Source organism: Oryx dammah, unplaced genomic scaffold (assembly GCF_014754425.2).
Source record: "Oryx dammah isolate SB20612 unplaced genomic scaffold, SCBI_Odam_1.1 HiC_scaffold_27, whole genome shotgun sequence".
Lineage (NCBI taxonomy): Eukaryota > Metazoa > Chordata > Mammalia > Artiodactyla > Bovidae > Oryx > Oryx dammah.
This window is the reverse complement of record NW_024070211.1, coordinates 8,506,582-8,534,017: the sequence shown is the minus strand read 5'-3', so window position 1 is coordinate 8,534,017 and position 27,436 is coordinate 8,506,582. Positions and strand designations below refer to the sequence as shown.

Genomic DNA, 27,436 nt, shown 5'->3' with positions numbered 1-27,436 from the left:
TTTCCCCTGCCTGTGAAGTCAGCCCCTACTGCCCTAGGTACTGAGCCCAGCTGGGGCCCTACTGCTCCCTTCCATGCGGAGAGGTTCCCCAGAGCAGAGAACAGGCAGCTCGGCTTGGACTAGGTAGGTAGGTAGGTAGGTACTCCATGGGGTAGGTAGTACCATGGAAATATACAAGCTTTAGCATCAGGCAGACTAGGTTTCAAACCTGAGGTCCATTCCTTACTGGCTGGGAGTCTCTGGTCAATTGTCCCATCTTGAACGTGGTACTAGGACCACCCAGCTCCTGGCATGGTTGGGGGCACTAATAACTCTGATGTTAGGTGTAAAGGACTAACAGGGCCTGACATGTGAGCCCTGGAGAAGAGCTCACTCCCTGCCAACGGAGAGGCCGCCTGGGTGCTCCAAGAACAGGGAGGAGCAGAGGGAGAAAGGCCAAGTGAACAGACCCCAGACCGGAACCGAGGACACAGGAATTCACCCCGGTTTCTTCTCTGGACTTGTTAGCAAGTCCTTGGAGAGATTTTAATTGGGATGGTCTCTTCTCTGGGGAGAGGTGACCCCAACATCCATCCAGTGAAGCTGAAGGTCACATCAAATCTGAAAGGCAACTTTGTTCTCCGTGGCTTCATCTGTTACGCATGAAAGAGCAGATGGCGAGTGCTCAGGATTCATAATTTGAGACATCCGGAGACTAAAGGCACTGGCCAAATTTAAACCGAAAGATGAACTTGTTGGTTGTCTTTTCAGATTATGGGAGAGGAAGAAAGGAGAGAATTTCTCCGTCATCTCCCATCCGCTCAGAATTCACAGCTGCTCTGCCCGAGAGCTGACATCAGAGGGCTCCGCCCTGCATTCTGGAGACTTTTATCATCACTGTTTAAAAGGGACAGAGATAAATGTCCGAGGAGACACCCCCCCCACCTGGAGCCTGAAGATGGTGGCTTTTCTGTGTGGCTCGAAGGGAGGCCACGGGGGATACGACTACAGACGTGGCTGCATGGGAGCGGAGGGTCACACAGACCTGAGGCTGTGTCTCTCTGCCGAGTTCTGGCCGCATGGCCCGCAGCCTTAGTGCCTGTAGCAGGAAAGGGAGCGAGAACCACCTGGGCTCAAGAGAAGCAGTGTGATGAGGTAGAGCTGAGAGCCTGGCACAGTCACAGGCACAGAGAAAGATAGCTCAGTTAATGGTGCCCACCATTATCACTTTTATTTTGACTTCCTTAAATATATTTGGTCCAAACTGGCTTTTGTTCTGAGATAACCTCTGAGCCATCTATGCCCATCACCAACAAATTGGTAACTGTCACTCAAGTCCCACAAAACCCAGAGAGGCAGAAAAGGGTCATGATGGTTGTACCCTTTTCCCAGATGGGGAAACTGAGGCTCGAGGAAAGAAGTCATGGATCCAGAGTCATAGCCCCAGGCAGCAAAGCCAGAGCTAGACCTTGGGTCTCCCAAGTTACCAAAACACACTTTCCACCAACCCCAATCACCCAAGCCAGTGTCCTGAGTCCATATGGACAAGGTATCTGGACCGCTTAGTCCCCAGCACAAAGTCCTAGGCCTGGTTTGAGTTTAGCATAAAGTCTGCCAAATGAATAAATATCATGGCCTCATTTGAGACAGCAAGAAAAATGACTGACATCCTTCCCAAGAGAAATATATGCGTGGCCATGTTTATTTCAAGGGGTCACACACCCTGGTTAGGGGCCTTAACCTAGACCTTCAGAGACCTCTCCAGGGCTGAGCTCACTATGCTATCCAGAGATGACCTCTCAGAGCCCATCGGCCAATGAAGAGAGGGCTCCTGGTCTCATCTGCCAGACCACAGACCACCGTTCCCCACGTCTGCGCCTGTGATCACCACAGCCCCAACCACCCCAGGGCAGGGTCCGCCAGAGGCCACTCCATCCGAATGCTCTTTGTATTTCAAAAAGATAACGTTTATTACTTTTGTTTTTCCTTTTTAGAATTCCTTTACAGCAACACCAAGTAAAGCACAAACTTATCTGCAGACACACAGGGAGCACAATGACTGCTGTTGGCCGGGGACCAGATGAAGACCCCACTGCGAGTCACACAAACACAGCAAGGCCTTTCTCCGGGCTCCTGGACCCTCGTGCCAAGGGCGGCCTGTGTCAGGCCCAATCCCTGCTGCCTCATGACAGACACACGGGCTGACACCAAGGAGGTCTGGGCTGGGTAGCAGGGCGGTGGGGTGCGGGAGCTGGGCCAGGGCCACATTCTGATAAAGACAATCCTACCCTTCGTCTCACCCAGGCATTTCTGTCTGTGCTCTGATTCCAATGCTTAGATACACAAAATCTAAAAAAATGGTGTTTCCTAGGCTGGTGTAACTTGCTCCGACTACCACCAGGGACTTCAGCTTGGTAAAGCCAGGCCTGGGAGGCACCTGAGGATGGAGGGTGTGCTGGTGGCTTTGCCGGGAGCCCTGTGGGAGAGGGGAGGAGGGTAGACTCTGAAGACAGGTGGCTGCTGGCACTGACCTGGGGTTGGAGCGTCAGGAAGGAATTGCGTGATGCTTACGAAGTTTGGTTTTGTTTCACCCTCTGAATTAGCAGACTTCAAACACTTCCATTTTCACGGAAATCAACAGCAAGACAGTTAGCAGGGCATGCAGGCTCATGCCAGTTCTGTGTGTAAAGGCACCAGATGGTTTGTTATGAAATACATTTTGGTCAGAAAATAGCTGGGGCTTTTTGGTTCCTGGGAGGACAACAAAGCTAGAGAGAAAAAAAAAGGAGGTGCGAGTTGTGAGTGGAGGGGGTGAGAAGGCAGCTTTGGCACCAGATCTGGGTTCCACTCTCGACTCTTTCTTCTTCCACACGTGTGGCCTCAAGTTTCCTCGTCTGAAACTTGCAACCAATGAGTTGCAGATCAAATCTAGGTGTTAGGTTTCACGTGTCATCTCAGGAAGTATGGGGAGGTGGGGCTCAGAGCCAGCAGCAGCACACGCAGGGGGAAGGGCAGGGAGGGCGGCCACACAGATGACCCCACTGTTGCAGGCAGACTCTAGGAGTCCGTGAGCGGCCAGTTACACTGGTGCGCAGCACTGGTGGGGACCCTCCACGGGGACTTTGGGCCCCTCCTCTTGGAAGAAGGGCAGAAAGAAAGCTCTACACAACACAGCACCATCAAGGAGCGGGGGCCGCGCCCGCGGTGACTGCTCTAAAGTGCCGCCACATGCTGTCTTTGGTCAGGGGTTGCCCCTGTCTCTCTGAGCGTCCCCAGGGCCAGGAGCTCAAGCCCCAGCCTGCTGGGGCCTGCTGGGAAGGCGAGCGGGATGAAGCGTCTTCTCCCGAGGCTGCAGGGCCCTCCTGTGCTCAAAGGGTGGCAGAAATGAAGGACCCAGCTCCTTTCAGTAAGGAGCAGGGGCGCCTCCAGGGAAATCTGGGCCCTCAGAGAGAAGGGACAAGAAATGCTTTGGTCACCATCCTGATACCCACAGCGAGCAGCGCTCACACAAGAGAGGGCAGGAAGCTGGTTATCACACTGCGCTCATGCCTGATGCCAAACCGGCTTCTGGAACCAGGAGTCACTGAATAAATATTCAAGGCATCTTTCAGTTCTTAGAGAAAGAACAGGGTTAAAAATAATATATCTCCTTCCCTCTGCTTGACTGGCTGCACTTTGATCTTCAGGCTAACAGTGCTGCCGACTGGAGGAGGGTGGCCGGCGTGGGGGACAGTCCAGGAGCTGGCCCCCAATCCCAAACGTGGGGAGCTTTGGTTCGTCACATGTCCTGCCAGCCCCAGGCCTCAGAAGCTGAAGAGGTCGTCCGGCTCGGCGCCACCGCTGTCAGCCTTGTTCCAGTCGACAGGTGAGAGGCACTGGGCGTAATGAATGTCCTGTGCCGTCAGTCCAGTGTCCAGGACCTGAGGGTTCGTCCGAGACTGGGCCAGCCTGCAAGGCAGAGCTGTGTAAGCTGGGGGCCCAGGCAAGGGACTGGTGGGGGCCCAAGGAGGCAGTCCAGCAAAAGGGTCAGAAGCGAGAGAGCATGGGTGGGCAAACGGCAGGATTTGGGGACAAAGAAGAAAAGACCCAGGTCTTCCCTGGCGGTCCAGGGGTTAGAAATTCATCTGGGTACACAGGCTTGATCTCTAGTCAGCGAACTAAGATCCCACACGTGGGCAACTGAGCCCACGTGCCTTGACTACTAAGCCCATGCCCTGCAACAAAAGAAGTCACTACAATGAGAAGCATGCACACCTCGACCAGAGAAAGCGCTCCTGCAGCAATGAAGACCCACTGCGCCAAAAATGATAAATGACATTATTTGTTTAGAGAAAAGAAAGACCCAGATGTCGGGAGAGGTGGAACCTCTAACCAGAGAGTCTACCCTTGAAGGTCAAGTGGCTCAGGAAACTGTGGGTCAGGCAGTGGTATTCCCACCACAGAGAGGCCGGGGCACCGACGGCTCCATCAGGAAATGCCCAGGGAAGAGAAGAAAGGGCAGCTGTGCCAAGGCAGAGGGGGGAGTGCGTGGGAGGGGGCCTGGGGAAACCATGGAAGACCACTGGCTCTAACTACGTTCAACACAGCGCCGTTCACAAAGTAAATTCAAAAAGGGGCACAATTAAATGTCAAAAAAATCCGCAGAGTTAATTACAGCCCACATCCTTAAAAGAATGTGAGGCAGTCGATGAATGAGGTGCTTACAAGGAGTTTTTAATAGCCTGGAGAAATGCTCCAGATATATACCAGCGTAGAGTGAAAAATCAGGATCCCCAAATACAAATATCATGAGCTGATCAAGGCAAAGAAAAAAATGCATATGTATAGGATCAGCATGAGTTAAGCCCCAAAGTCTGGGCTGTGGGATTATGGGATGGTGTTATTTCCTGTTTAATGCTTTGCTGATTTTCAAAGTTGTTAATTAAGGGCATATGACACTTCAGTAATCTGGAAAAAGCAAATGAAAGATTTCCTTCAAACAGGAGGGTTGCAGTCAGCCAGGGAAGCAGGAGAGATGGCCACGAGAATAATGAAGGGGCCACATCTGCCGCTCCCCGCCCTCACCAGTGCTGGGCCGAGGTTCCCACCGGCTCTGGCTGGAAGGTGATGGGGAAGGGGATGACGGCTGTAGGGGGCTGCTGTGGGTCCCAAGGGAGTAAGGAAGGCCTGATTCAGGACCCTGAGCTGCCCAGGCCTCTCCTCAGTCCACCTTCGTGGTGGTGTGTCCCCGAGCTGAAGGTAGCCGTGGACAGAGATGAACCCTGGTAAAAAGGGAAAATGCCACCAGCCTCCGGCTAGACCACCTATCTCCTGATGGGCTTCACTCCCACCCCTAGTAAATGCTGCTGTTGCTGCTAAGTCGCTTCAGTCGCGTCTGACTCTATGCGACCCCATAGACGGCAGCCCACCAGGCTCCCCCGACCCTAGGATTCTCCAGGCAAGAACACTGGAGTGGGTTGCCATTTCCTTCTCCAATGCATGAAAGTGAAAAGTCAAATTGAAGTCACTCAGTCGTGTCTGACTCTTAGCGACCCCATGGACTGCAACCTACAAGGCTCCTCCGTCCATGGGATTTTCCAGGCAAGAATACTGGAGTGGGGTGCCATTGCCTTCTCCGCAAGTAAATGCTACATGGATTTAATTTAACATTGCCTCCTCCCTACCCCTTTCCATAGAGCCAAAACCTCGGGAGCAGACAAAACCTGCGCCAAAAGCCCATTTTTGAAGGCCACACCAGGCACAGGAAAAGCAAGCCAACCTGAGCTGCACTGTGCTCAGTTCAGCTCAGACTGGGCTCAAGCAGCCATGAGGAAAAACAGCTTCAGATTTCACCGGCAAGGACGCTTTAGCAGGCCTGGCTGAGCAGTGAGCTCCCCGCCCCTGGACATATTCAAGTTGAGATTTTCCCTCTGGAGAAGGTCAGAATTCATGTTCTCAGACACAGCAAAGAGCCCTGGAGGCCAGCTCCCCACCCCACCCCCACAAGTGCCAGGCCTCCTTCCCCAGCATCAGGAGCCCAGCTAATGTTACCTTGAAAATGCTTCATCCAGGCCGTCATCCAGCTCCTTGGGGAAAACAAAGCGGGAGATGATAGCCCTCAGAGGGGAAGCACATACCCACAGCCCTGGGAAGCTACGGGCACCGAGCACGCAGGAGGACGGGAGGAGTCTGGCGGGCCCCTGGGGGAACGGACATAGGAAGGCCTCCCTCTGGCTACTGCCATCAGCATCTCAGCACAGGGACCCAAGCCTGGGACGGGAGAGAGGACCCCTGGGTGCCCAGAGGCCCAGGGTTTCAGTTCCTAGCTCTGCCACGACTCGGCAACACCTTAGTGAGGCAAGTCACCGCTGCTCTTTGAGACTCAGCTTTTCCTTCTATAAATTGAGGAGATTGGACTGAATGATCTCTGCGGCTTTCCAGATCCGAGAGGGAGAGGGTTGGGGGAAGGTTTTCTTGCTTTTACCCACTTTTGAAAGCTGAACCAGGATTCTAAGCTCATAAGGGATAACTAGTGGCAGGAATCCCACAGCCTAGGTGGGAAAAAAAAAAACAAAACTGGGCAAGGCTCCCTCCGCAGCCTCCTGAGGGACAGGCAGGTGGCAAGGCTGGCTCCCAGACCAGTTCACAGTGCCCGCTCAGGGGACACTGGGTGGCCCCCAACAGGCAGTGGGATCTGGCACTTATTCAAGTCTCTCGACGGTCCACATTTTTAAAAATTAAAGGGACGTTACAAGTAAAGTAACATGTCCTTTTGCAGTGGATCCTGGACCAGAGAAAGGACACTGGAGGGACAAGTGGAGAAATGTGAATCAAAGCTGGTAGCTTATATAACAGTGCTGTATCAATGTTAATGATTTTGATCTTTGTAATGCAGTTATGTAAGATGTTAACACTTGGGGAATCTATATGAAGGGGAACAGGAATTCTGTGTACTGTTTTTGTAATACTTCATGTCTGAAATTATCAATAAAGGAATTTAAAATTTTTTTAATTAAAAAAAAAATCAGGTTCCTCTGGAAGATTCTTCAGGCAGAGGTCATGATCATCACTGAGGAAGTAAAAGAGCTGAGACAGAGAAAGGTCAGGGGGCTTGCCCTGGGTCACAGAGCCAGTCAAGGACCAGGCTGCCTGCCTGAGTCTCAGGCTCCTCATTCAGACGGCTGAGGGGGAGGGGGCGTCAGGAGAGAACAGCCCGCAGTGAGAACAAGGGGGCCTTTGGCTGTTCCTGCAGTGGGCAGAGCTGGATGCTCAGGCCAAAAGGCCAGGCATTGTGAGGAGACAGCTCTGCTAGGAGCCAAGCCTGTTGGCGAAGCAGCCCTAGGTTCAAAGGGACATTGTTTATCCCCTACCCGGGGCCTGGGTGCTGCTAGGGTCAGGACCTCCTAGAGGCCTGCAAGAAGTGGGTGCCAGGGCCTGCTCAGGAGCTGCCGCAGGCCTCATCTGGGGACCAGGCCGAGGCTCCCTCGATCCGTGGGGGATCCCAGGCCCCGTGACCACTCACCCAGACAACACTGCTGCTGTTTAAGGCTTGAGGCCGCGGTGGCTCGTCCGTGTTGGTGGTGTTGGCGCTGACCGTGGACAGCGGGGCCTTGGCCGTTTCTTCCAAGTCCAGCAGGTTCCCAGTGACGACCACTATGAAGGGTCAGGTGCATCAGGGTGAGGGGAGGCTCCTGTCCTCAGTCCAGCCTCTGGGCCCCATCCTGGTGTCTCCTGGGCTGGTCTGGTCCCAACTCCCTCCTTGGGCATGGCCTTTCCAGGCCCATCACCCAGACCACCGAGACCCACCCTGGAACCTCCTGAGGCAGCTGCACAGCAGCCCACGGGGTGGGAAGCTCTGTCCCACTCGTGATTCAGGCTGGAACCCATATTCACAACAGGCATTGAGGTTCTATAAAGTGTGAAGGGAGAGACATATACCCAGATTTCTATATCTGCACAGACATACCTGGATATGTCTGGACATGCACCTAAACAAGTCATTTTTTCCCTTTACCTACATTTGCTAATTTTTCTATAATTAAGTATTATTAGTTTAACAACAAAATAAAAATTAGGACCTAGGAGTTGACCCTGGCCCAGGAGGGAGGTGGCCAGGGTCGGGGGGATGCTCTGGATGAAGGGCAGGCCCTTTCCCCAGTTCAAGACTCACGGCTCTTCAACGAAGGGGCGCTGTCTTGGTGGCCCACACCCAGGACGTCCGCTCCCTCTTGGTTGACTTTCTCCCTCTTCTCCTTCTCTGTGGGACCAAGCACAGCGTGTTGGGAGTCCCCAAGCCCGGCACTCCAGCCCTAGCCACCTCTGGGCAGGGGCAAGTTGTGGCCCATCTCAGGGGAGCCAGGTGTAATGTCTCCAGAAGGGAGGAAAGAAACTCGGCATATTTTATTTACTCCTCACAAGAACCCTGGGGGAGGGAGAAAGCTGTTCCCAATTCTTCAGATGGAGAAACTGAGGCTCGGAGGTGCAGGAACTTGGCCAAAGCCACAAACCACATATGTGATGAAGATGAAGTTAACTCCAGAGCCTTTACCATATGCCCTGCCCCTACTGTTCAGCTGGTCTTCAACACCCCCACCCCCCACTCGCTACATCACAAACAAGACTCACCTTCCTTGGATACCTGCCAAAACTCAAAGGCGACTTTGAAGGCTTGGGCTACTGTGAGGGTGACAGCCTGGGCCTAAAAAACAGGAAGTGGAGTCGGGGGAGGGGTACATTGTTAGGCAGGTAACAGCAAGTCTCCACTGGAGGCCCTGGGACTCCAGGCCAGGCCCACCCTGGCTCTGGAATGTCTGATGGGTGGAGGCGGAACCCCAGCCCCTCCCCATCACCAAAGCAGCCTGGAAGGAAAGGGGCCACACCTCCCCCAGGCAGCTGAGGCCCCATCATCACTACCAGGAGCCCAGCCAAGGTTCCCACCGGTACTTCAACCCCCCACCTTGGCAATGGCTATTCACCTCCAAGTTTTTTCCTTCCCCTTTGAGTTTCCCTGAATGCAATTAATTAACCGTGAGGCTTACTTCATCCAAGAAGTCCTCCCTGATGACCTGAGGACTTCACATAGTAACTTAGCCCTTAGAATTACAGAACAGAAAAGCCAGAGTTGGGAAAGGGCCTCCGCCACTGCCTGAATGAGCCACAGGTTAGACTCTGGTCAGGACTATGGCAGGTCAAAGGGGCTTGCAACTGGATGCCAAAAAGGCTCTTTCATTTCCTGGCAGGAAAGTGAAAGTGAAGTTGCTCAGTCGTGTCCGACTCTTTGCAAACCCATGGACTGTAGCCTACCACACTTTTCTGTCCATGGGATTTTCCAGGCAAGAGTGCTGCAGTGGGTTGCCATTTCCTTCCCCAGAGGATCTTCCCAACCCAAGGATCAAACCTGGGTCTCTCGCATTGTAGGTACCATCTGCACCAGGGAAGTCACTTCCTGGCAGGAGCAGGATGTCAATAAGGGCCCGGGGCAGAAGACTAAAACCATCCAGTGCCATCACCTACTTATAAAGAAAGGCCACACGTTGGCCCTCAACCCCTGGGGGATTCCCATCTACCCCTTTAAACCCAACCTACATGTCATCACCTCTCTTACGTCACGCCGTGCTACGCCATGCCATGTCACATGACATCACGGGCACTGGGCTCCCCCAGCCTCGCCTATCTCTCTCTAGTGACATCATATGGAAGCGTTACCAGTTTGCATGCCTGCCTGCCAAGTTGCTTCAGTCGTGTCTGACTTTGTGACCCTATGGACTGTAGCCTGCCAGGCTCCTCTGTCCATGGGGATTCTCCAGGGAAGAATACTGGAGTGGGTTGCCATGCCTTCCTCCAGGGGATCTTCCTGACCCAGGGATTGAACCTGTGTCTCCTGCACTGCAGAGACTCTTTAGTGCTGAGACACCAGCAAAGCCCATGCTTGCCTGCCTATGCCACCCCGACTGGGTGCTCCCGAAAGGCAAGCATCAACTCTGTGAACACCCCTGATCTCCAGAGCCCTCCAGGGGTGCCTAGGTTGCTGGCTGGATGGTATTTGCCTAGGGACAGGTCTCTGAGGCCTCACACTCCAGCCAGGACCGACCCTCAGCCCACCTTCATCTTAGCCCCTTCCTCTCTGATTTCAGCTCAGGGTTAATCAGCTCGACTTCTGGGAGTGAAAGTCCTAGAACTTGCAGCTGTAGCCAGAAGCGACAGGTAGCTTCCTCTGCAGGCCTGGCCTGGGGAAGAAAGTGCCAGACTCTTTCAGGTACACAACAAGTTCAGGCCTAACCAGCCTCAGCCCCACTCCCTTCCCCTCAGCCAGACAACTCAACTTAATTGAGAAATGAATCTGTGGCTACTGCCTTTAAAACTCTTCTTCAAAATTTAAAATCCCTAAACAAGCTGACTGATCCCTGCCAATTAAACTTCACGAAGTATAAAATCTCATTTGAATGTCTCCGTCATTTACATTTTTGATAGAAGTACGGGTGCTTTATGGCAAAACTTAAATATGGTAATTAAGTATGAAACTCTTCACAGCTGTTTACAATTTAAGCTGTCACGTCTGAATCAAGTTTAATAGACCCAGTTACCATTGAGAATTGCCCATGAACTAAAAATATGGGCTAATTACCAGCCAGAGTCAGATCACTATACACCCAAGCAAGGGCTGGTCACCCAGTGTGGCAGGGAGATGGGAATGCCATTATTTTTGCCTCCGGGAAATCTGGGGACACAGGCCTGATGCTGTTTTTGCATAAATCTGCTTGCTCATTTGCATATATCCCCGCCCTTTCGCCCTGAAGTCCTGAGCTGCAAGTTAAACCGAATATAACTCAAGATGCAGATGCCTGCAGGTGGCTGTAAGCCCAGGCTGGACAGCGACTGGGAGGGGGGGTGGGCCCCATTTTCCTGGGTGACTGCAGGAATCTGGGCACCAGCATGAGATGGAAGGACTGTTCACGTCTGCCCACAGAAAAGCCTTCCTTGACTCCACATGCCAGGGGCCCACCCCTCCTGAATGCCTCCGGCCTGTGGGTCTGTCTTATTACCTGACCTGGTACTACCTTGCCCAGTTTTTCATGTCCCTGTCTTGTTCCGGATAACCAGGTGGTCAGCTTCTCACAGGGAACTGTTGCGCTTAGGGCTGCAGATGCGGGCCAGGACTGCGGGATCCAGGATCCCAGCTGGGTACTCAAACCAAATGGGGCCAGGTACCTGCATAGCCCTGCTGCCCAGAAGCATTAACTGCTGCACCAAAGGATTACCCGGGGGATACCACTGTCCTGAGGAGAAGAAGAGCCCTGCCCACCTGACCCCAGGTAGAATTAGGGAGTCCACCTGTCCTGCAGCCCTGGGCTCCCCACTGGCGCTGGCAACGGCACCTTCCTCCCGAGCCCAGAGGCCGAAGTGCTGGCTGAGGGCTCCCAGGTGGGCAGATAAAAACATTTCTTTGTAGAGAATCTTATTCTAGCCATGCACAAGAAGAGCCTCCAGGGAAGAGAGGCCTGGTGGTTCTGCCACCCATGTTGAGCTGAACTGGTGGGTGACCCAGAAAGGGACCCCTTGCCCTCCATTTGGGTAGGTCTTGGCTTCCTGCTGATTCAGGCAGCCCAGCAAGGAAGGGTGGAGATGTGGAGACTCTGGGCCGCTGGCCAAAAGAAATGAGGGCTGCAGCAACATCCAAATTCAAGGTTCCCCTGAGGTGCCATCCACCCAGGCTCCAGTGACATCTGAATCCCCCACCTCCAAATATATCACTGAAGTTTGCACCTCATGTCTTCACCTGCTGATGATTCCTGGGCTGGAGTGCACCCACCCTCTCACCACCCTGCCCCCTTTTTCTTGGCCTGGGAAACTCCTCCCACTTATTACTCATCCCTCAAAGCCCAATTCAAAATGTCTCCTTCTCGGGGAAGTCTTCACGATCTCCAGCATGACAGTGACCACCACCCGAGAACCAAGCTCCCTGTGGGCCAGTAACTGATTCCTGGCTCTCCTCTCCGTGGCCTCACTCCCCGGGGTCCCCAGGGCCTGGCACAGAGCTTTGCCCAGGACAGGGAGCAGCACGCGTCTGTGGAGGGACCTGCCGGCGGCAGGGATGCAGAGACCGGGGCACCCATTCTGCCTTCTGCCTCCTCCTCGTCAGTCACGTCCTCTCTGCCCTGAGAGTCTCGGGATCTCCAACGCGACCAGGCCACGAGGCCATAACACACTGGAAGTCCGGCCTTGGCTGAGGCCTTGGGAGCCACAAGGACACCACCCGCGTGTCAGATGGTCTATTTACACCACCCCGGGCTGGGCTGTCTCTCTGAGGGGCCTGCTGGAATCGGAGAGACCAGGTGGGAGAGGCTGGAGAAGGACAAGCCGAGATCCAGCCGCTCCTGACGCAGATGAGAACGGGCTGAGGAAAGCAAGGGGCCTGCGCGCTGAGCCGGCCCTCTGCTGCAGGCTCTGCTGTCAGCACTGAGCAGTGGCCGGCTGTTTCCCCCAGTAAACCTGACCTCTCAGCCTGGGGCAGACTGGCTTCATTCAAGCCTGTCTAAAGTCCTCTGGCCCCAGGCCAGGCTCCTGCGGCCCCCGGGCCAGCATTCGCTCTTTCACCCCCAACCTCCCCACCCCGGAGGAAGTCCCTACATGCTGGGAGCCCCTACTCTGCAGCAATGGCCGAGGGCCAGCTGCCCCTGCTCAGCGCCTGCTCTGCTCAGTGCGGAGGAAGAGACAAACAATGGGGACATAATACGCTTGTTCTGTGGGGAACATGGCTGTCACGGGAGAAGCCACCGCAGCGCAGGGACCCAGGGCGCCACGAGGCCCGGGGGAGCGGCTGGCGACACTGAGTCTGCAAGGAAGGAACAAGGCGCACGAAGCAGCCGGGACCCCTGAGAGCCACCCAGGAGGCCAAGGAGGCGGCCTCCATCCCGAGGGCCACGCAGCCCAGGGAAGGGCAGGGCCTCGCCCGCGGCCGCAGGGTGGGTCAGGCCCGGCGGGACTCCTCCCACAGGGCTCCTTCCACAGGCCCTGAGGCAGGCTGAACAGCACCCCTCCTTCCACAAGACGGAAAGTCGCTCAGTCGTGTCCGACTCATTGCGTGCCCATGGACTATACAGTCCATGGAATTCTCCAGGCCAGAATACTGGAGTGGGTAGCTGTTCCCTTCTCCAGGGGATCTTCCCAACCCAGGGATCAAACCCAGGTCTCCCGCATTGCAGGCGGTTTCTTTATCAGCTGAGTCACAAGGGAAGCCCGCCCACCCCTCTCAGCCCAGATGTCCACAATCTAATCCTAGAACCTGTGAATGTTACAGGGCAAGAGGAACTTGGCAAGCGTGATTAAGTTAAGGACTCTGAGGTGGGGATTATCCTGGATTACCCAGCAGGCCCGATCACAAAGGGCCTTACGAGAGCGAGGCAGGAGGGTGAGAGTCAGAAGCAGCAAAGTGGCTACAGAAGCAGAGAGGGAGACTGGACGGTGCTCCACTGCTGGCCCTGAAGGGCAGCAGAAAGCCTGGGGGCCACTTCAACACTGGAACGTCCTGGATGTGTCCCTGATGACGGGGGAGTTGAACAGATCCTATCTCCTCGGCTTTAAGGACGCTAGGATACAGGAACTGGGGCTCTGGGCTTCGGACACAGAGATCAACCGAGGACAATACTAAATCAATAAATGTCAGGAACCTCCTTACAGGGCGGATGCTCAGACCTCAGGGGCCTCAGAAACAAAAACTTCAATGCCAAAGACTGACTCACTCCAGCGGCTTGCCACGAAATTCAAGACAAAAGCCCAGAGACCACCGAGGTCCCACCCGCCCCAGCCAGATGTGATCAGGGTGGCCTGGAAATGGGGTAAGGGGCTCCGGGCTCCTTAGTCACACAGGAAGGGAAGAAACGTGGGTTTAGACCCTCCCTCTGCCTAGCTGGCTATGTTATCTTGAGCAAGACAGCCAACCTCTGTAAGGCTGTTTCCTCATTAAAAATAAAAACAATGAACACAGTTACAGCACCCATCTCGTAGAGTTGTTCTGAGGAGCAAATGAGACGATACCTTAGAGATGACCATTGAAACAGGCAGAGTAGGTACCAACATAGGGCCATTTCCCTCGCTGCTCTGGCCATAGCCAGCAAGGTCCTCTGGGGGCCCTCACCTCTGCCTTTCACCCTGGGCCACTCTGATCACCAGTCTCCAAAGACTAATCTCTGTAAGGCCCTGCATCCCCAGACCATACCAGGGACAGACCACCTCTCCTAGACTTCAAATCCATCAAATCATATGACAGAGCGGAAGGGGCCCCAGGGTACTCACTGGGAAAGTGGGCTTGTGGCCACCCACAGACCAGCTGCAGGCAGTCCACCCTGCCAGGTGACCTGCGGCCCTGCATGGGTGCCCTCAGCTCTCAGCTGAGCAACCACTTGAGGTTCCCAGGGATTTCAGATTTAATTGATAACCCCTTTGGGTCCTGCCTCCCCTGCAGTCAGGGCCCCCAAACTGAGGCTCCTGCTGCCCGAGCCCAGCCTCCCCCAACTGACCATCTTCCGCTTGGTGCAGAGGAAGGCGTGGCACTCGAGGTTCTCGTTGTGCTGGCTCTGCGCGATGTACGCAAACACTTTGTCATGCATCTTGTCTGCCGTGCAGTAGGAGATTCTGAAAGGCAAGGGGGAAGTGTCACCAGCCTCCGGGACAGGGGCCTGACCGCATCCGGGACGCCCCTTAGAGCACATCCCGAGGTCCAGGCAGCCTGCAGTCCCATTCCACCAGGGCAGGACTCTGGGCCTGGTGTCCTGGGCCAGCTGTGGCAGGACAGGGGAGGGGAGGGAACCCAGGCTTGGCAGGAAGGAGTGATAGGAAAGACTGGAGGAAGGCCACATCCCCAAACAATAGTAGCTGAACCCTTACTGCACACCAGGCAGCCTTCTAGACGGCACCTCGCTGAATTCTCAAAACTGCCCTCTGAGATGGGTTCTAGTACCACTCCCACTTTGCAGGTGAAAAAACCAAGGCTAACAGACCACCAAGCTAGTGGGCCGGGGGCCACAGCCACTGCCATGCTGCCTCACGGAGGTCCGTGCTGACCAGCTGGAAGGAGGAAAAGGATGCCCTTCACCTGAAGGCCCCCCAACTGCCCTCCCTCTAATCACAGGTCAGAAGAGTCCCAGGCCCATTGCTCCCAGGATGACTGAGACTGCTAACAGGTCCTCCTGGGGCTCGGGCCAGGGGAAAAGGAGCTGGGAGCAGGGTGGGGGCCTAGGAGGCAGCTCCCCAGCTTGAAACACCCCCTCACCCCATTTGATCCCACCGTGCGGCCTCCAGTCATCCTGGGAATCCCTGTCGGGAAAGGAGCTGTGGGCCCAGAGGTGGGACAGGAGCTCTGCAGATTCCCTGACTCACGTGGCCCCAGCTTCAATCACAGGCATTGACAAAGGGATCAATCAGGACCATTTAAAACCCCCAAGTGGGCAGAGGGAGGGGGTGCCAGGTTCCTAGCCACCTCTTCTCCAACCCTGAGCCGGTCTCCTTAATGCCCTGGGTCTTTTGGTATCAATCAACTAGAGCCTGCTATTCTTCACGCCTCAGCAAGGAGAGGCTTTCCCGGGTAACCCCAGGTAGGCCTCTCCTTCTCTGCCCTCTTGGGAAACACTTCTGTCTCATGTCCTCCCCTCCATCTCCTCCTCAACTAGAAGCTCCCTGAAGGCAGGATGGGTCTGATCCCCTCACCTGGCACAGACCTCAGCAGAGCAGGTAAATGCTGGGTGAAGGAGGCAGGCAGAATTAGGAAGGGAAGAGGAAGACACAAGCTAGAAACTCTACAACGAGCCCCTAGCTTACATCCACTCCCACACACACACTCCAACCCCAACCCCAGGACTGGTCTGTGCTCTAGCTGGCTGAGCCACCTGCTTGGAGATGAAGCAAGAGGGTGTAGGGACTCGAGGGCTGACACAAGTCTGCCCTCGGTGTCCTGGGCTCAACCCAGTCATGACCTCACCATGAGGGCAATTCCCTCCCTGGGCCTCAGCTACCCAGGTGGAAAATGGACCTGAGTTGTCCGTCTCTTCCAGCTCTGAAGTCCTACAACTGACCAGCTGACATGGGCAGGGATGGCCTGAGGCTCCAAGGGCCGGGCCTGTCGCCCTGTGACTAGCCCCCAACCGCTACCGAGATCGGAGATCGTCTACGCTCTGGCCTCAGATGCGCCCGAGGCCTCCCTGGATGCCTGGCCAGATGTCCAGAGCTGAGCTGCTGTAATCCCAGCGAAAAAAGGCAGTGACGGCGCTGCTGTCTGCTCCAAGCCTGACTCAGCAGCACAAGGGGGGAGGTGCGGGTTGTCCCAGGGCGCTGCAACTAGTGACGGCGGCAGCAGCCCTTCAGCCAGGCGTGCGCTGTGAGCCAGGGGTGGGCCCTCGTGCTCCACAACAGCCCCTGGGTGGGGCCTGTTTCCACCCCGACAGATGCAGATGAGGAAACCAAGGCCCCAGGGTCGCCCCGACAGGCAGTGGTAGAGCCTGGACTCAGACAAAGCACTCCACCCACCGCCCTGAGGGGCAGAGGGAAGCTGGGCGATGCTGAGTGTACCTGTAAATGGACACGTTCTCAATGAGCTGGTTGGTGATGTTGTCCGTCAGGATGATCCCCCGGGGCGACACCTTGAGAGTCACCTTCTGCAGCTTCTTCCCGCTGGCCTTGGCCTTGGGGCAGACGTGGGTCAGAGGAGCCTTACCTGCCTGCACTTGGGACCCACCCTCATGGGTGACTCCCCGCTGTTCTGAGCCCCTGATGTGAGGCCCACAGAAGGCCTCAGTTCGGGTGACTGGTAGAGACGTGACGGGGAATATAATTCGGTCGACACCCCCTTCTGATAAAAACAGAGACACGAGTCTCTCACGGAGTACCTGCCGTCTGCCAAGCATAGCACCTCGAGTCTTCCTCACAGGCGGCAGGGTTTCGCCTCGGGAGGAAAAAGACTCAGACAGGTTAAAGCACTGGCCGAAGGACACACAGCCAGGAGGGGGTGTCAGACTCTGAGGACTGAATGCGCTATTAGAGTCCAGCAGCGTGGGGACTCTGCGCTCCACCCGCTGTACCTGCAGGGGTCTGAGCTGAGGGGGGCCTAGACCACCAGGAGAGGCGGACTCGGAGGGCATGTGCTCACTCAAGAGCTGGGGAGGCAATCAGTCCTAGAGGGCCACCCTGCCTCTCAGGTCATAAGGCAGGCGGTGGGTGCCACCCACTCCCGCAGGAGCTAGCCCCCTACCTGGAGCTCCCACAACCCGCCTCGACTGGGCTCACCGTGGCTACGATCCTCTTGACGGCGGCGGCTGACAGCTCCTCACCCTTGGGCTGCTCCACCAGCGTCATGCCCAGGTACTTGAGAGTGAAGAGCATGCCCTCGAGCAGGGTCTCCCGGGTGTCTGTCCAGTTCTCAGGCAGCTCTGGGCAGAGAAGGACAGGCCCTCAGACCCTGATGGGTAAGGCCAGCGTCTGCAGCCCCCATCTCCTAGGAAGACCCAGCAAGGGACACTGGGGTCCCCCTATCTATCATTTTTATCTTTAATGAAGGGCTAACATTTTCTAGCATATCCCAGGCACCATGGTAGGAAGCTTTACATAAAATCTTCTCATTAACCCTCAGGAGAACCTGTGAGGCAGACGCTTTTATCATACTCATTTAGACACAAAGACACTGAGACCCAGGGAGGCGAAATCCCATGACCAAGACCACAGAGCCAGCAAGTACAACAGCCCAGAATCAAACTCTTATTTTCAAGCCCAAACTCTTAACTTCAGTGTTAATATTTTCTGAGGGCAAATCGTGCCACTTTCATATTGAATCTTCAGTGCAATCTGGTGAGATGGATATTATTCCCACTTTACAGATTAGAAAACTGAGGCTCAAAAAGAGGAAGTTGGCAGACAAAGGCCAATGAGTAAAGGGTTAGAGTCAGAATTCAAGATTAGGTGATTCCCATGGCCCCAGCCTGGCCTGTTTTCCTCTCTTTGCATAGCCACAGACCCCAGGAGGTAGGGAGGAGGGGAGACCAGGAAAGAGACAGCAGTCCAAGGAGAGCAGGGGTGAGGTAAGGCTTAGTAGGGAAAGAGGGAGGTGACTGCTCAAAAGACATGACACGAAGGCCACCTGACTCCAGAAGACCGGGGTTCAAATCCCAGCTCTGCTTCCTTCCACCTGCATGGCCCTGGGGAAGGCCTCTCTCCTCTTTGAGACTAATAATGCCTGGGCTGCAGCAGTGGTACACAGCAGCAGCCCCGGGAAGGACCCTTTGCAAGCTCTGACCATGACCAAAGTAAGGAAGGTTGCAAAGAGGGGAGGAGCCTGGCTCACTGGGTAGTGAAACAGACCAGGAAGGAGAGCTGGAAAGAGGCCCCTGTTTGGACCCACCCATCTGAGACGCCCTGAGCAGGCAGAGGGACAAGAGGAGAAGGGTGGTCTTCGCTGGGGTACGGGTCATACAGGAACTCTCAGGAGCTCCTAGTGCCTACTCTGCAGAGTGAGACCCAGGTGAAGAGGAAGCCGGTGCATGCAAGCTGGCCTGCCCAAGTGAAGGAACAACCCAGACAACACCAAGGATGCTTTCAGGCCCGAGATGCCCCCAATGCCATCCTCAGCTCTGGACCCTGGCCCACTGCCTTTAAGCCTCTACCCCGAAAGAAGGCCAGGCCCCACTAAGAAGACTCCCAAAGGGATCCCATCCTCCGTCCGTCAACCAGGAGTCTATTTGATTTGATCCTCCAAAGAGAATCAGAAAGTCCTTGAGGTGCTCCAGTCCTGTTTGGTGATGAGAACTCAGACAATGGGCCTTCCCCTCAAGAAACCAAGAACATTACCACCCCCAGGGCAAAAGAGCGCTCTAACACTCATGACTACCTTACAAGCTAGTGAGTGAGTGAAGTCGCTCAGTCGTGTCCGACTCTTTGCGACCCCATGGACTGTAGCCTATCAGGCTCCTCCATCCATCCATGAGATTTTTCCAGGCAAGAGTGCTGGAGTGGATTGCCATTTCCTTCTCCAGGGGATCTTCCCAACCCAGGAATCAAACCCAGGTCTCCCACATTGCAGGCAGACGCTTTACCATCTGAGCCACCAGGGAAGCCCCTTATTCTCATCTCACAGATGAGGAAACTGAGGCTCACAGGACAAGGAATTGGTCCAATCAGTTGTCTAAGTCACGCTTAAAGCCCAAGTTCCTAACCATTAGGCGATACTATCTTCCCATGAGGCAAACTACCCTCCTTCTAGCAAAATGTCAGGGAGAAGTTCCTACAGCCACAGGTATTTCCCTCCACAGTTCTTAATTCCTGAGGCTTCCTCTCTGTAGGAATCTGCCCAGACCACCACTTTCAACCTGAGACCCCTCTGAGGAACGAGGGCAAACCAGGTACGGCCAGGCCTGTCACCTGTGTCCTCGGCAGACATTGCTAATCCACTACAGCTCTATTCCCTCCGATTTAAAGGCTCTGAACTGTTTCTCAATACAAGGCTGCAGGCAGGTAATCCCAGTCCCTCAGGCGTGGCCTTGTTCGTCTCTTCATCCACCCCTGCCCCTCGGCAAACATCCTCGAGTTTTTCATGTCTCCGCTCTCATTTCCGCTGGCTCTGCCCTTTCCTGGCCCCTCTCCAAAGCCACTTCCGCTCCCTCCATTCCAAGGGCCAGAGCCTGCCAAGGTCATGGACGACCTCTTTGTTGTCAAGATATTCCCCAGTTCCCCCTGACCTCTGAAATGCTTGGCATTTTTCTGCAATCCTCCTACCCTGGCCTGACCCATCCTTTCTTCTGCGGGCTCCTGGAAGAGGGCCCTGGTAGACTGGTGGCCACTCACCAAGCCTCAGAGACCCTCACCCCAACCCCCTTACTTGACAGATGACAAAACGGAGGCCCAGAGAACAATGGGACTTGTGCAAGGTCACACAGCAAGTCAGAGGGACCCCAGCTCCCAATCCACTACAGGTAATGCCCACAAGCACTGGTGGGAGTTACAGGCTGCCCAGCCTCCTCTCCTCCTACATGTGCGCGCACACATACACACACAGACACACACACTCAGGCGCGTGTACACACAGCAGAGGGTCCAATCACGCAGAGCTTCCTCCCATGATGTAACGTTTACTTTCCTACTTCTGTGTCTTTGCTCACAAGTAGCTCCCTCTACCAGAAATGCCCTTCCCTTTGCTAGACCAAGGAGCTTCCCTAGTGGCTCAGAGGGTAAAGCGTCTGCCTTCAATGCAGGTAGACCTGGGTTTGATCCTCTGGAGAAGGAAATGGCAACCCACTCCACTACATTTGCCCAGAAAATCCCATCGACGGAGGAGCCCAGTAGGCTACAGTCCATGGGGTTGCAAAGAGTTGGACACGACTGAGCGATTTCACTTTCCCTTTCACTTTTGCTAGACTGAAACCCCTCCATCCAGTCTCCTCCAGAAAGCCTTCTTTGAGGCGGTATATCCTAGTGGTTAAGAGCAAGGGCCTTAATCCTAGAACTCACTGAGCTTGAGTAGGTTAATTAACTTTCCCTGAGCCTCAGCTGTCTCTTCTATTAAAATGGTGGTGGTTTAGTTGCTAAGTCGTGTCTGACTCTTGCAACCCCGTGGACCGTAGCCTGCCAGGCTCCTCTGCCCTTGGGATTCTCCAGGCAAGAATACTGGAGTGGGTTGCCATTCTCTTCTCCAGAGGATCTTCCCGACCCAGGAAACGAACCCGGGTCTCCAGCATTGCAGGTAGCTTCTTTACCAACTAAGCCACCAGAGAAGCCCTCTACACAACGGGAGAAGCAAGAGTCTCCAGCTCACAGGGCTGTTCTGACCCTTTGATGAGATAATGAGATAACGAGATAATAAAGTGTAATGTGCTTATTAGCACAGGGCCCCACCCATGGTCCTGCCTCCTGGGGCCTCTTCTGTCCTGTCGGGGGCTACTCTGTTCTGGGTATGGATTTCCCCCTCTTCCTCCTGTAGCCATTTCTCCACCACCAAGCAGCTGCCTGCTAGTGTGTTCTCCTCTTCAAGGACTTTCGTGCACGTCTGCCTCCTCCACGATCTAGCGGGGAGGAGGTGCACCCCTGCCCGATGACGCTGTCAGGCTTCATTCTGCTTCTCCCTGCCCACCCCCATCACCCTGGCCTCCCAGGCCCAAGAAGGAACTTTCTTCCCCTCCAGTAAACCCTGCCTCCCCTCCCGTACTTCTGGGGCATGAATCATCTCTTTGATGAGGTGTCAGCTCTCTCAGGCCCCACGCCCTCCCGGAAGAAACCAGCACCTGGGAGCACTCAGGAAAGACAGAGGTAAGGCTCGCTACCACAACCGCCCCGCTCACCACGCAGCCACCTCACGCTGGAGGCCACAGGTTCCTTTCGAGGAGGAACCCAAGGCATCATGAAGAGCTCCCAGAGGCCCCTAGGCAAATACAGGCTTGAGTCCACAGCCCTGTTCCGGTCCTGGTTATTTTTGGCCCTGTAGTGTGTAATAACTGTGCTATTTTAACTTGTGATTTTTACAGATGACCTGCTGTCAGAATTAGCTAGGGACGGATGGACCGTATGCCCAGTCTGACTTGTAGCTGCAAACATGGTACTCTTTCCTCACTAAGGGGCCCCTGCCCGGGAGTCAGGGCTGGGCAAGGTGCCCTGTGCCCCTTCCAGCCTGGTTGATGGCTAGAACATCAGGGCTACGGCCAAATCCATCCTCCAACCGGGCTCCTGGCCTCCAGTCCCCTCCAGCCTGCTGGGGAGATGGCCTCAGGAGCCACAGAGTGGTATCTCAAGAAGAGGACCCAAGTTCTGCTGTGACCTGGAGTGGGGCTGATTCTCCAGGCCACAGTCTCCTTTTCTGACAAATGGGCTCAGTCCTGCAGGAGTGTCAGCAGAAAAAAGGTTCAGCGTGTGAAACATGCTAAGCAAATTCCAGAAGTTATTAAGATTATCAAAAGAAAGTAATAATGATTTTTTTTTAAAAGGTGATCGAGTGGTTAAGCACCCCTCGGTGCTTTCACTGCAGGGGCCTGGGTTCAATCCCTTGTTGGAGAACTAAGATCCTGTAAGCTGCCAAGCCCCTCAAAATGATAACAGCAGCAGTGGGGTTCATCGTCACTCTACCGCCCTGGTCCTTGGCTTCCACATTTCAAAACGGTATCAACAGTAGTATCAGTCCCACGGGACTGTGTGGGTGAGGATGGAATCAGTACACCCACGAGCTGGGCTTAGAACCGTGCCTGGCAGATCACAAGTGTGAGTGTCATTCCGTTCAGTTCAGTCGCTCAGTCGTGTCCGACTCTTTGTGACCCCATGGACCGCAGCACGCCAGGCCTCCCTGTCCATCACCAACTCTCGGAGTTCACCCAAACCCATGTCCATCGAGTCGGTGATGCCATCCAGCCATCTCATCCTCTGTCATCCCCTTCTCCTCCTGCCCTCAATCTTTCCCAGCATCAGGGTCTTTTCCAATGAGTCAGCTCTTCACATCAGGTGGCCAAAGTATTGGAAATTCAGCTTCAGCATCAGTCCTTCCAATGAACACCCAGGACTGATCTCCTTGAGGATGGACTGGTTGGGTCATTACCAAGGGTCAAATGCAAAGGTGTACACAGCCATGTGCAGTACTTTAGAGAAGAGTCAAGGATTTATCAGGACTCCCATTTGGCAGATGAAGATGCTCAGTGGTGTCTAGGCATGACTCAGAATCCAGGGTGCTGAGCCTTGACTTTCACAGCTGTGCCTGTGACTCTCTCCTGCAATCTGCCGAGCCCCTTCCCATGAGCCGGGCCAGGCTCAGGATCACCCAGGAAGAACAGGTAACCTGCCCTGCATGCCGCCTGAAAAGAACATCTGGCTCACTTTCAGCGGGCCGTGGGTGATCAGACTCTGTCAAGCCACACACCTCACCCTCAGCCACCAGGCTGCGAGAAGTCCCAGCCGCCAGTTAAATGTCCCTTGCACATGCTGTTCCCAGATTCCGCCCTCCTTGTATTCACCCGTGTTCCGTGTCACCTCTGAGAGGCCTTCCCTGACCTCCTACCCTGACACTCTCATTGCCCCACCTTTAGCTCCTCTGTCCAAAGGATTCTCCAGGCAAGAATGCTGAAGTTGGTTGCCCTTTCCTTCTCCAGCGTATCTTCCCAACCCAGGGATGGCACCCTCGTCTCCTACACTGGAAGGCTGGTTCTTTACCTCTAGGTAAAGAACCCAGGTGCCACCTGGGAAGCCCAAGGTAGGTACCATTTCCACCCAGGCCACCTGACATGCCACTCTCTCTGGCTGCTGGAGACTTGGATGCCCACTCAGCCTGGGGCAGTAAGAGCTCCCGTCTCCAGCAGCCCTGCAACCACTGACAGGAACTGCCCCTCAAATGAAATTTAACTGCTCTGGAGCTCCCCCTGGGGTGGCCTCTCAGTTGCCTACAATGAAAATGGGCTTCACGGTGTCCACTCTTTGGACTCCTTTCTCTTCTCGCTTCTCCTAAGAATACTTCCTGGGATCTCTTCCCAAATAAGCGACTTGTACTCAGACCCCTGTCTCGGCATCTGCTTCTAGAACCCAAACAAAGACACCGCCTATCACTTCCTCACCTGCTTTATCTGCCGACAAGCACACCACTCACTGGTGCGCCAGTCATGCTTCCTACCCCAGAGGGCAGAGATGAACTCATTCACCAGCCTCCCCGATACCTCTATCAGTGCCCGACACAGTCCGTGCTCAGTATATTGTGGTTTGGGTTTATTTATATCTTTCAAAGTTAACATTATGAATAAGTAGGACTAGATCCTCGGTCCCACCCCCAACTACCATGAACCAGCTTTGCTGAAACCTGCACCTCAGGTTTCTTTACTTGGTCTCTCTCTCTCAGAGTTCTCTGACAACCCATGCAGGAATCTGAGGGTCAGAGGGACTCCTTGTGGAAATAAGGGTATTGAGGGGATGGGGTGAGTCAGCCTTCCAGGGAACTGGAAGAAAGGAAAACCCCTGGCCAGGGACTGAAATAGAATATTTATGGTTCCCAAAGAGATGGCATGGGGTGGGGGTAGGGGGAAAGCCATGTGTGGGAGAAGGAGAGAGTCCCCCTTTGAAGTCGGCAGTAACTGGGAGACAGGGGCGGTGAGGGTCAGGACAAAGAAGCCTGTCTGCTGCCGGCTTTGCTCTGTGACCTAAGGCAAGCCCTACTCCGGGCTTCAGTTTCTGTGCAAATAAAACAATGAGTGCACTAATCCCAGCTGAAGACCTTGAGGGGTGAGGAGCAAGTCACAGCCGACAGCGGGTATCAGGTCTAACCTTAACTCCACTGGCTTCAGTTTGGTCCCCAAACTCAAGCACAGGGCTCAGACCTTGAGGACTGGATCCAAGGCCTGGCTGGGACACCACCCCACGTCAGGCTGCCTCAGCACTCCTACCCCAGACACACCTCACCGCCTCCCCCTCTACTTGCGACCACCGCAGTCCTCAGGGGCGGCCAGCCCTGCCTCAGTCACTCCAGGGGTCAGAGTCCATGAGGCCACACTGATAAGACCCCTGGGCTAGGGATTTGGAGCCAGCTCTTGGAAGCTCCGGGTTGGAGCCACTGACTCCACTTCCCGAGCCTCAGGCTCCTTTATCTGAAAAATGAATCTGATAAGAATCCCTGCTCTGACACCTCACAGGAGCAAACATGATAATGGAAGAAAAACCCTACCTACAAGGTAGAGTGACAAAAACAGTAGTTGCCATTCATTGAGCTCTTTCTGCCAGGAAAACATGCTTTCAGTTAACCTGCATCAAACAACAGCAACTACACTGAACTGGGTACTACTATTGTCGACAATTTACACATCAAAAAACTGACTTAACCAGGGACAGGTGGGAATTCACACCAGCTCATTCTAGGTCCAGAAGGCTCCAGGACAGCACTCTTGGCTTACTGGGGTCTACCTAAGAGGAACAGGGCTCTCCTCGCCTTTTCTGCGCAGTTGTAGACAGGCTCTGAGCCCCCCACAAACTTGTTCCACCACATTAAGAGTCATGGTGAAGGCCCACATGACAAGCAGGGGAAGGGAGAGTGGGGCAGCAGGAAACCACCAGTTAGGTGCCAGAAGGAAATGTTATTGTCAACAACCTTCTCAACACCTCTGCCAGAGAGACTTTCCTGGTGGTTCTGTGGTTAAGAATCTATTATACCTTCTGGACTTCCCTGGTGGTGCAGTGTATAGGAATCAGCCAGCCAAGGCAGGAGACACAGGTTCGATCCCCCGTCTAGGGAGATTCCACATGCCGCAGAGTAACTAAGCCCATGCACCAAAACTGAGGCCACATGCTCCAGAGCCAAGAGCTGCAACGAGGGAAGGCTGTGCTCCGCAACAAGAGCAGCCACTGCCTTGAGAAGCCTGGCCACCACAAGGAAGAGCAGCCCCTACTTGCCGCAACTAAAGAAAGCCCACTCGCAGCAATGAAGACCCAGCGCAGCCAAAAATAAATTTTTGTGGCTCAGATGGTAAAGACTCCCGCATGCAGGGGGGAAGGCGGGGGAGACTAAGTCCACATGCCACAACTACTGAGCTGGCACGCTCTGGAGCCCTCAAGCCACAACCAGAAAGAAGCCCGCTGCACTGCAAGGAAAGATCTCACATGCCACAAAGTAGGGCCCCTGGCAGCAGACCCAAGGCAGCCAAATAAATAAAAATAATTAAAAAATAAAAGCAAACTAACAAACCACATCCCTGCCAGGTTAGAGTTTTTATCCTGATTTTGCAGATGAGAAAACTGAGGATCAGAAAGGACAAGTGACTTGTCCAAGATCAGAACAGGCAGGAGAAACTCTTTTCTGCCACTCAAGGTGGCTTCTTCTCCCCTTTCCCCATACTGAGTGGGGGAAGAGAGAGGGGGTGTTCCTAAGTTTCCTTCCCTGTCCTCGCTCCTCCCTTATCCCTAGAGAAAACAACAGGGTTTCCCCATTGGAACGGGCCATCATTCTCTGAAGTTCTAATCAAATCCCACAAATATTTAAAGGAGCTATTTTGGGAGTCCATAAATGTGGGAGATGGGTGCATCCCTGGCCTCCTCCAGTCCTAATGGCCTGACCCCAGCCCCGCCAGCAGGCACCAGCCCACGTTCCCAACGCTAGTCTTCTTGGTTTAGGAGGCAGGCACCGCTGGAACCGCAGAATGGGGCAAGAGGTGGGGCAGGGCAGGCTCCCTAGGCCCAGACACGCTGGCACTCCGGGGCCTCTCCTGAGCCTAGGGAACTCGGGCTCCCCTGGTGGAGCCCTGGAAGGCCAAGACCGAAGAGGATGGAGTGTACTGAGAGCGGGCTTCCTGGTGCGGGAGAGGCCCGGGTCCCAGGCTGTCGGCAGGGGAGGCGGGAGAGTGCAGCAGTGCTGGCTTTGGCTCTGTATCTCCCTCCCAGTAAGGCGCTGCGTGACCCAGGGCAAGCCACTCCTCCTGAAAAAGGAGGGACCTGGGCTGGGTTTCTCAGGCCTCGCGGGGGAAGGTGCCAGGTGACTGGTTGGTTCCCTGAGAGTAACTGGAGACAGGGAGAGGAGGGGGAGCCCAGTGAGGCTCCTCGCAGACTCCCGGACGCCCCTTGGGAGAGGCGGCGGCAGAGCCTGCCTTTCGCCCGGGGGCCTAGGGACTTCGAAAGCTCAAGCGGCGAAGTGCGAGAAATAAAGACAGGTTTCCAATACTCCAGGACGCCGGCCGGGCCACCTGAACCCCGCCAGAGGAGGGGTCTAGACAGGGCGGATGGGAGGCACCTCCTGAGACCCCAGGTTGAGCCCCGCCCCCAACTTCCAGCAGGTACCGGCGAAGCCCGGGCTCGCACCTGAGTCTGTTTCCGCGCGCCCGAGGGAGTTAAAAGATGACTTCGTGGGTTGCACTGGGGGAAGCGGACAAGGTGGGCGCCCGCCGGCCGCTGACCGCGGGCCAGAATGCAGGGGCGCGGGGTGGGGGTGTCTTCCCAAATCCCCCCCCGGCCCTACGTCCCTTCCCCCCAACACCACACCTCCCGGGTACAGACGCCGAGCTCCCGCCTCCCCTGGCTGTCCAAAGACGGGAGGTGCCCGGGTCGCGCAAGGCGCCTCCTCCGACCTGCAGCCCGCACCTGGGGACCCCGAGCTCCCGTTTCTTCCCCCAGCTCCTGCCCCTCCTCCACAGCCGAAAAGAATGGGGGCTGGAGTGGGGACGTGACCTTCGGAGACCCTCAACCACGCAGGGTCGGGGAAAGTCGCTCCCGGGCCACAGGGCGCGGGGTCAGGCCCTGCCTCTCTCCCCACTCCGGGGCCCCTCAGGAGGCGAGTTCCGTGCGCCGCGACCCCCAGCCCGGGCCCCCGGCGGACGCGCACACACTCACTCCGGTGCCGGCCGCCGCCGCACCCCCAGCTCTGCTTGGCGAGGCTGGGGCTCCGGATCAGCGCCCGCCCGGCGGACTTGAGCGCGTCCATGGCCTCCCCGGGCCGCCGCGCTGCCGCCTCCGCCGCAGCCAAAAACTCCGTCAGGGAAAACTTTCCGCCGGGGCCAGGCGGCGC

At 55.3% G+C, this 27,436-nt stretch overlaps 1 protein-coding gene across 1 annotated transcript; it reads right to left on the bottom strand.

The window, feature by feature from the left end:
• Nucleotides 1-1,924: 1,924 nt before the first annotated feature.
• LDLRAP1 (low density lipoprotein receptor adaptor protein 1) lies at nucleotides 1,925-27,436 on the bottom strand. Its single transcript, XM_040229660.1, has 9 exons — nucleotides 27,262-27,436; nucleotides 17,233-17,375; nucleotides 16,519-16,631; nucleotides 14,475-14,589; nucleotides 8,584-8,656; nucleotides 8,129-8,215; nucleotides 7,481-7,611; nucleotides 6,010-6,044; nucleotides 1,925-3,927 (listed from the first exon to the last, which is right to left on the bottom strand). Exons 1-9 carry the CDS (start codon nucleotides 27,350-27,352, stop codon nucleotides 3,783-3,785), a joined length of 933 nt encoding a protein of 310 aa, XP_040085594.1. The 5' UTR covers nucleotides 27,353-27,436; the 3' UTR covers nucleotides 1,925-3,782.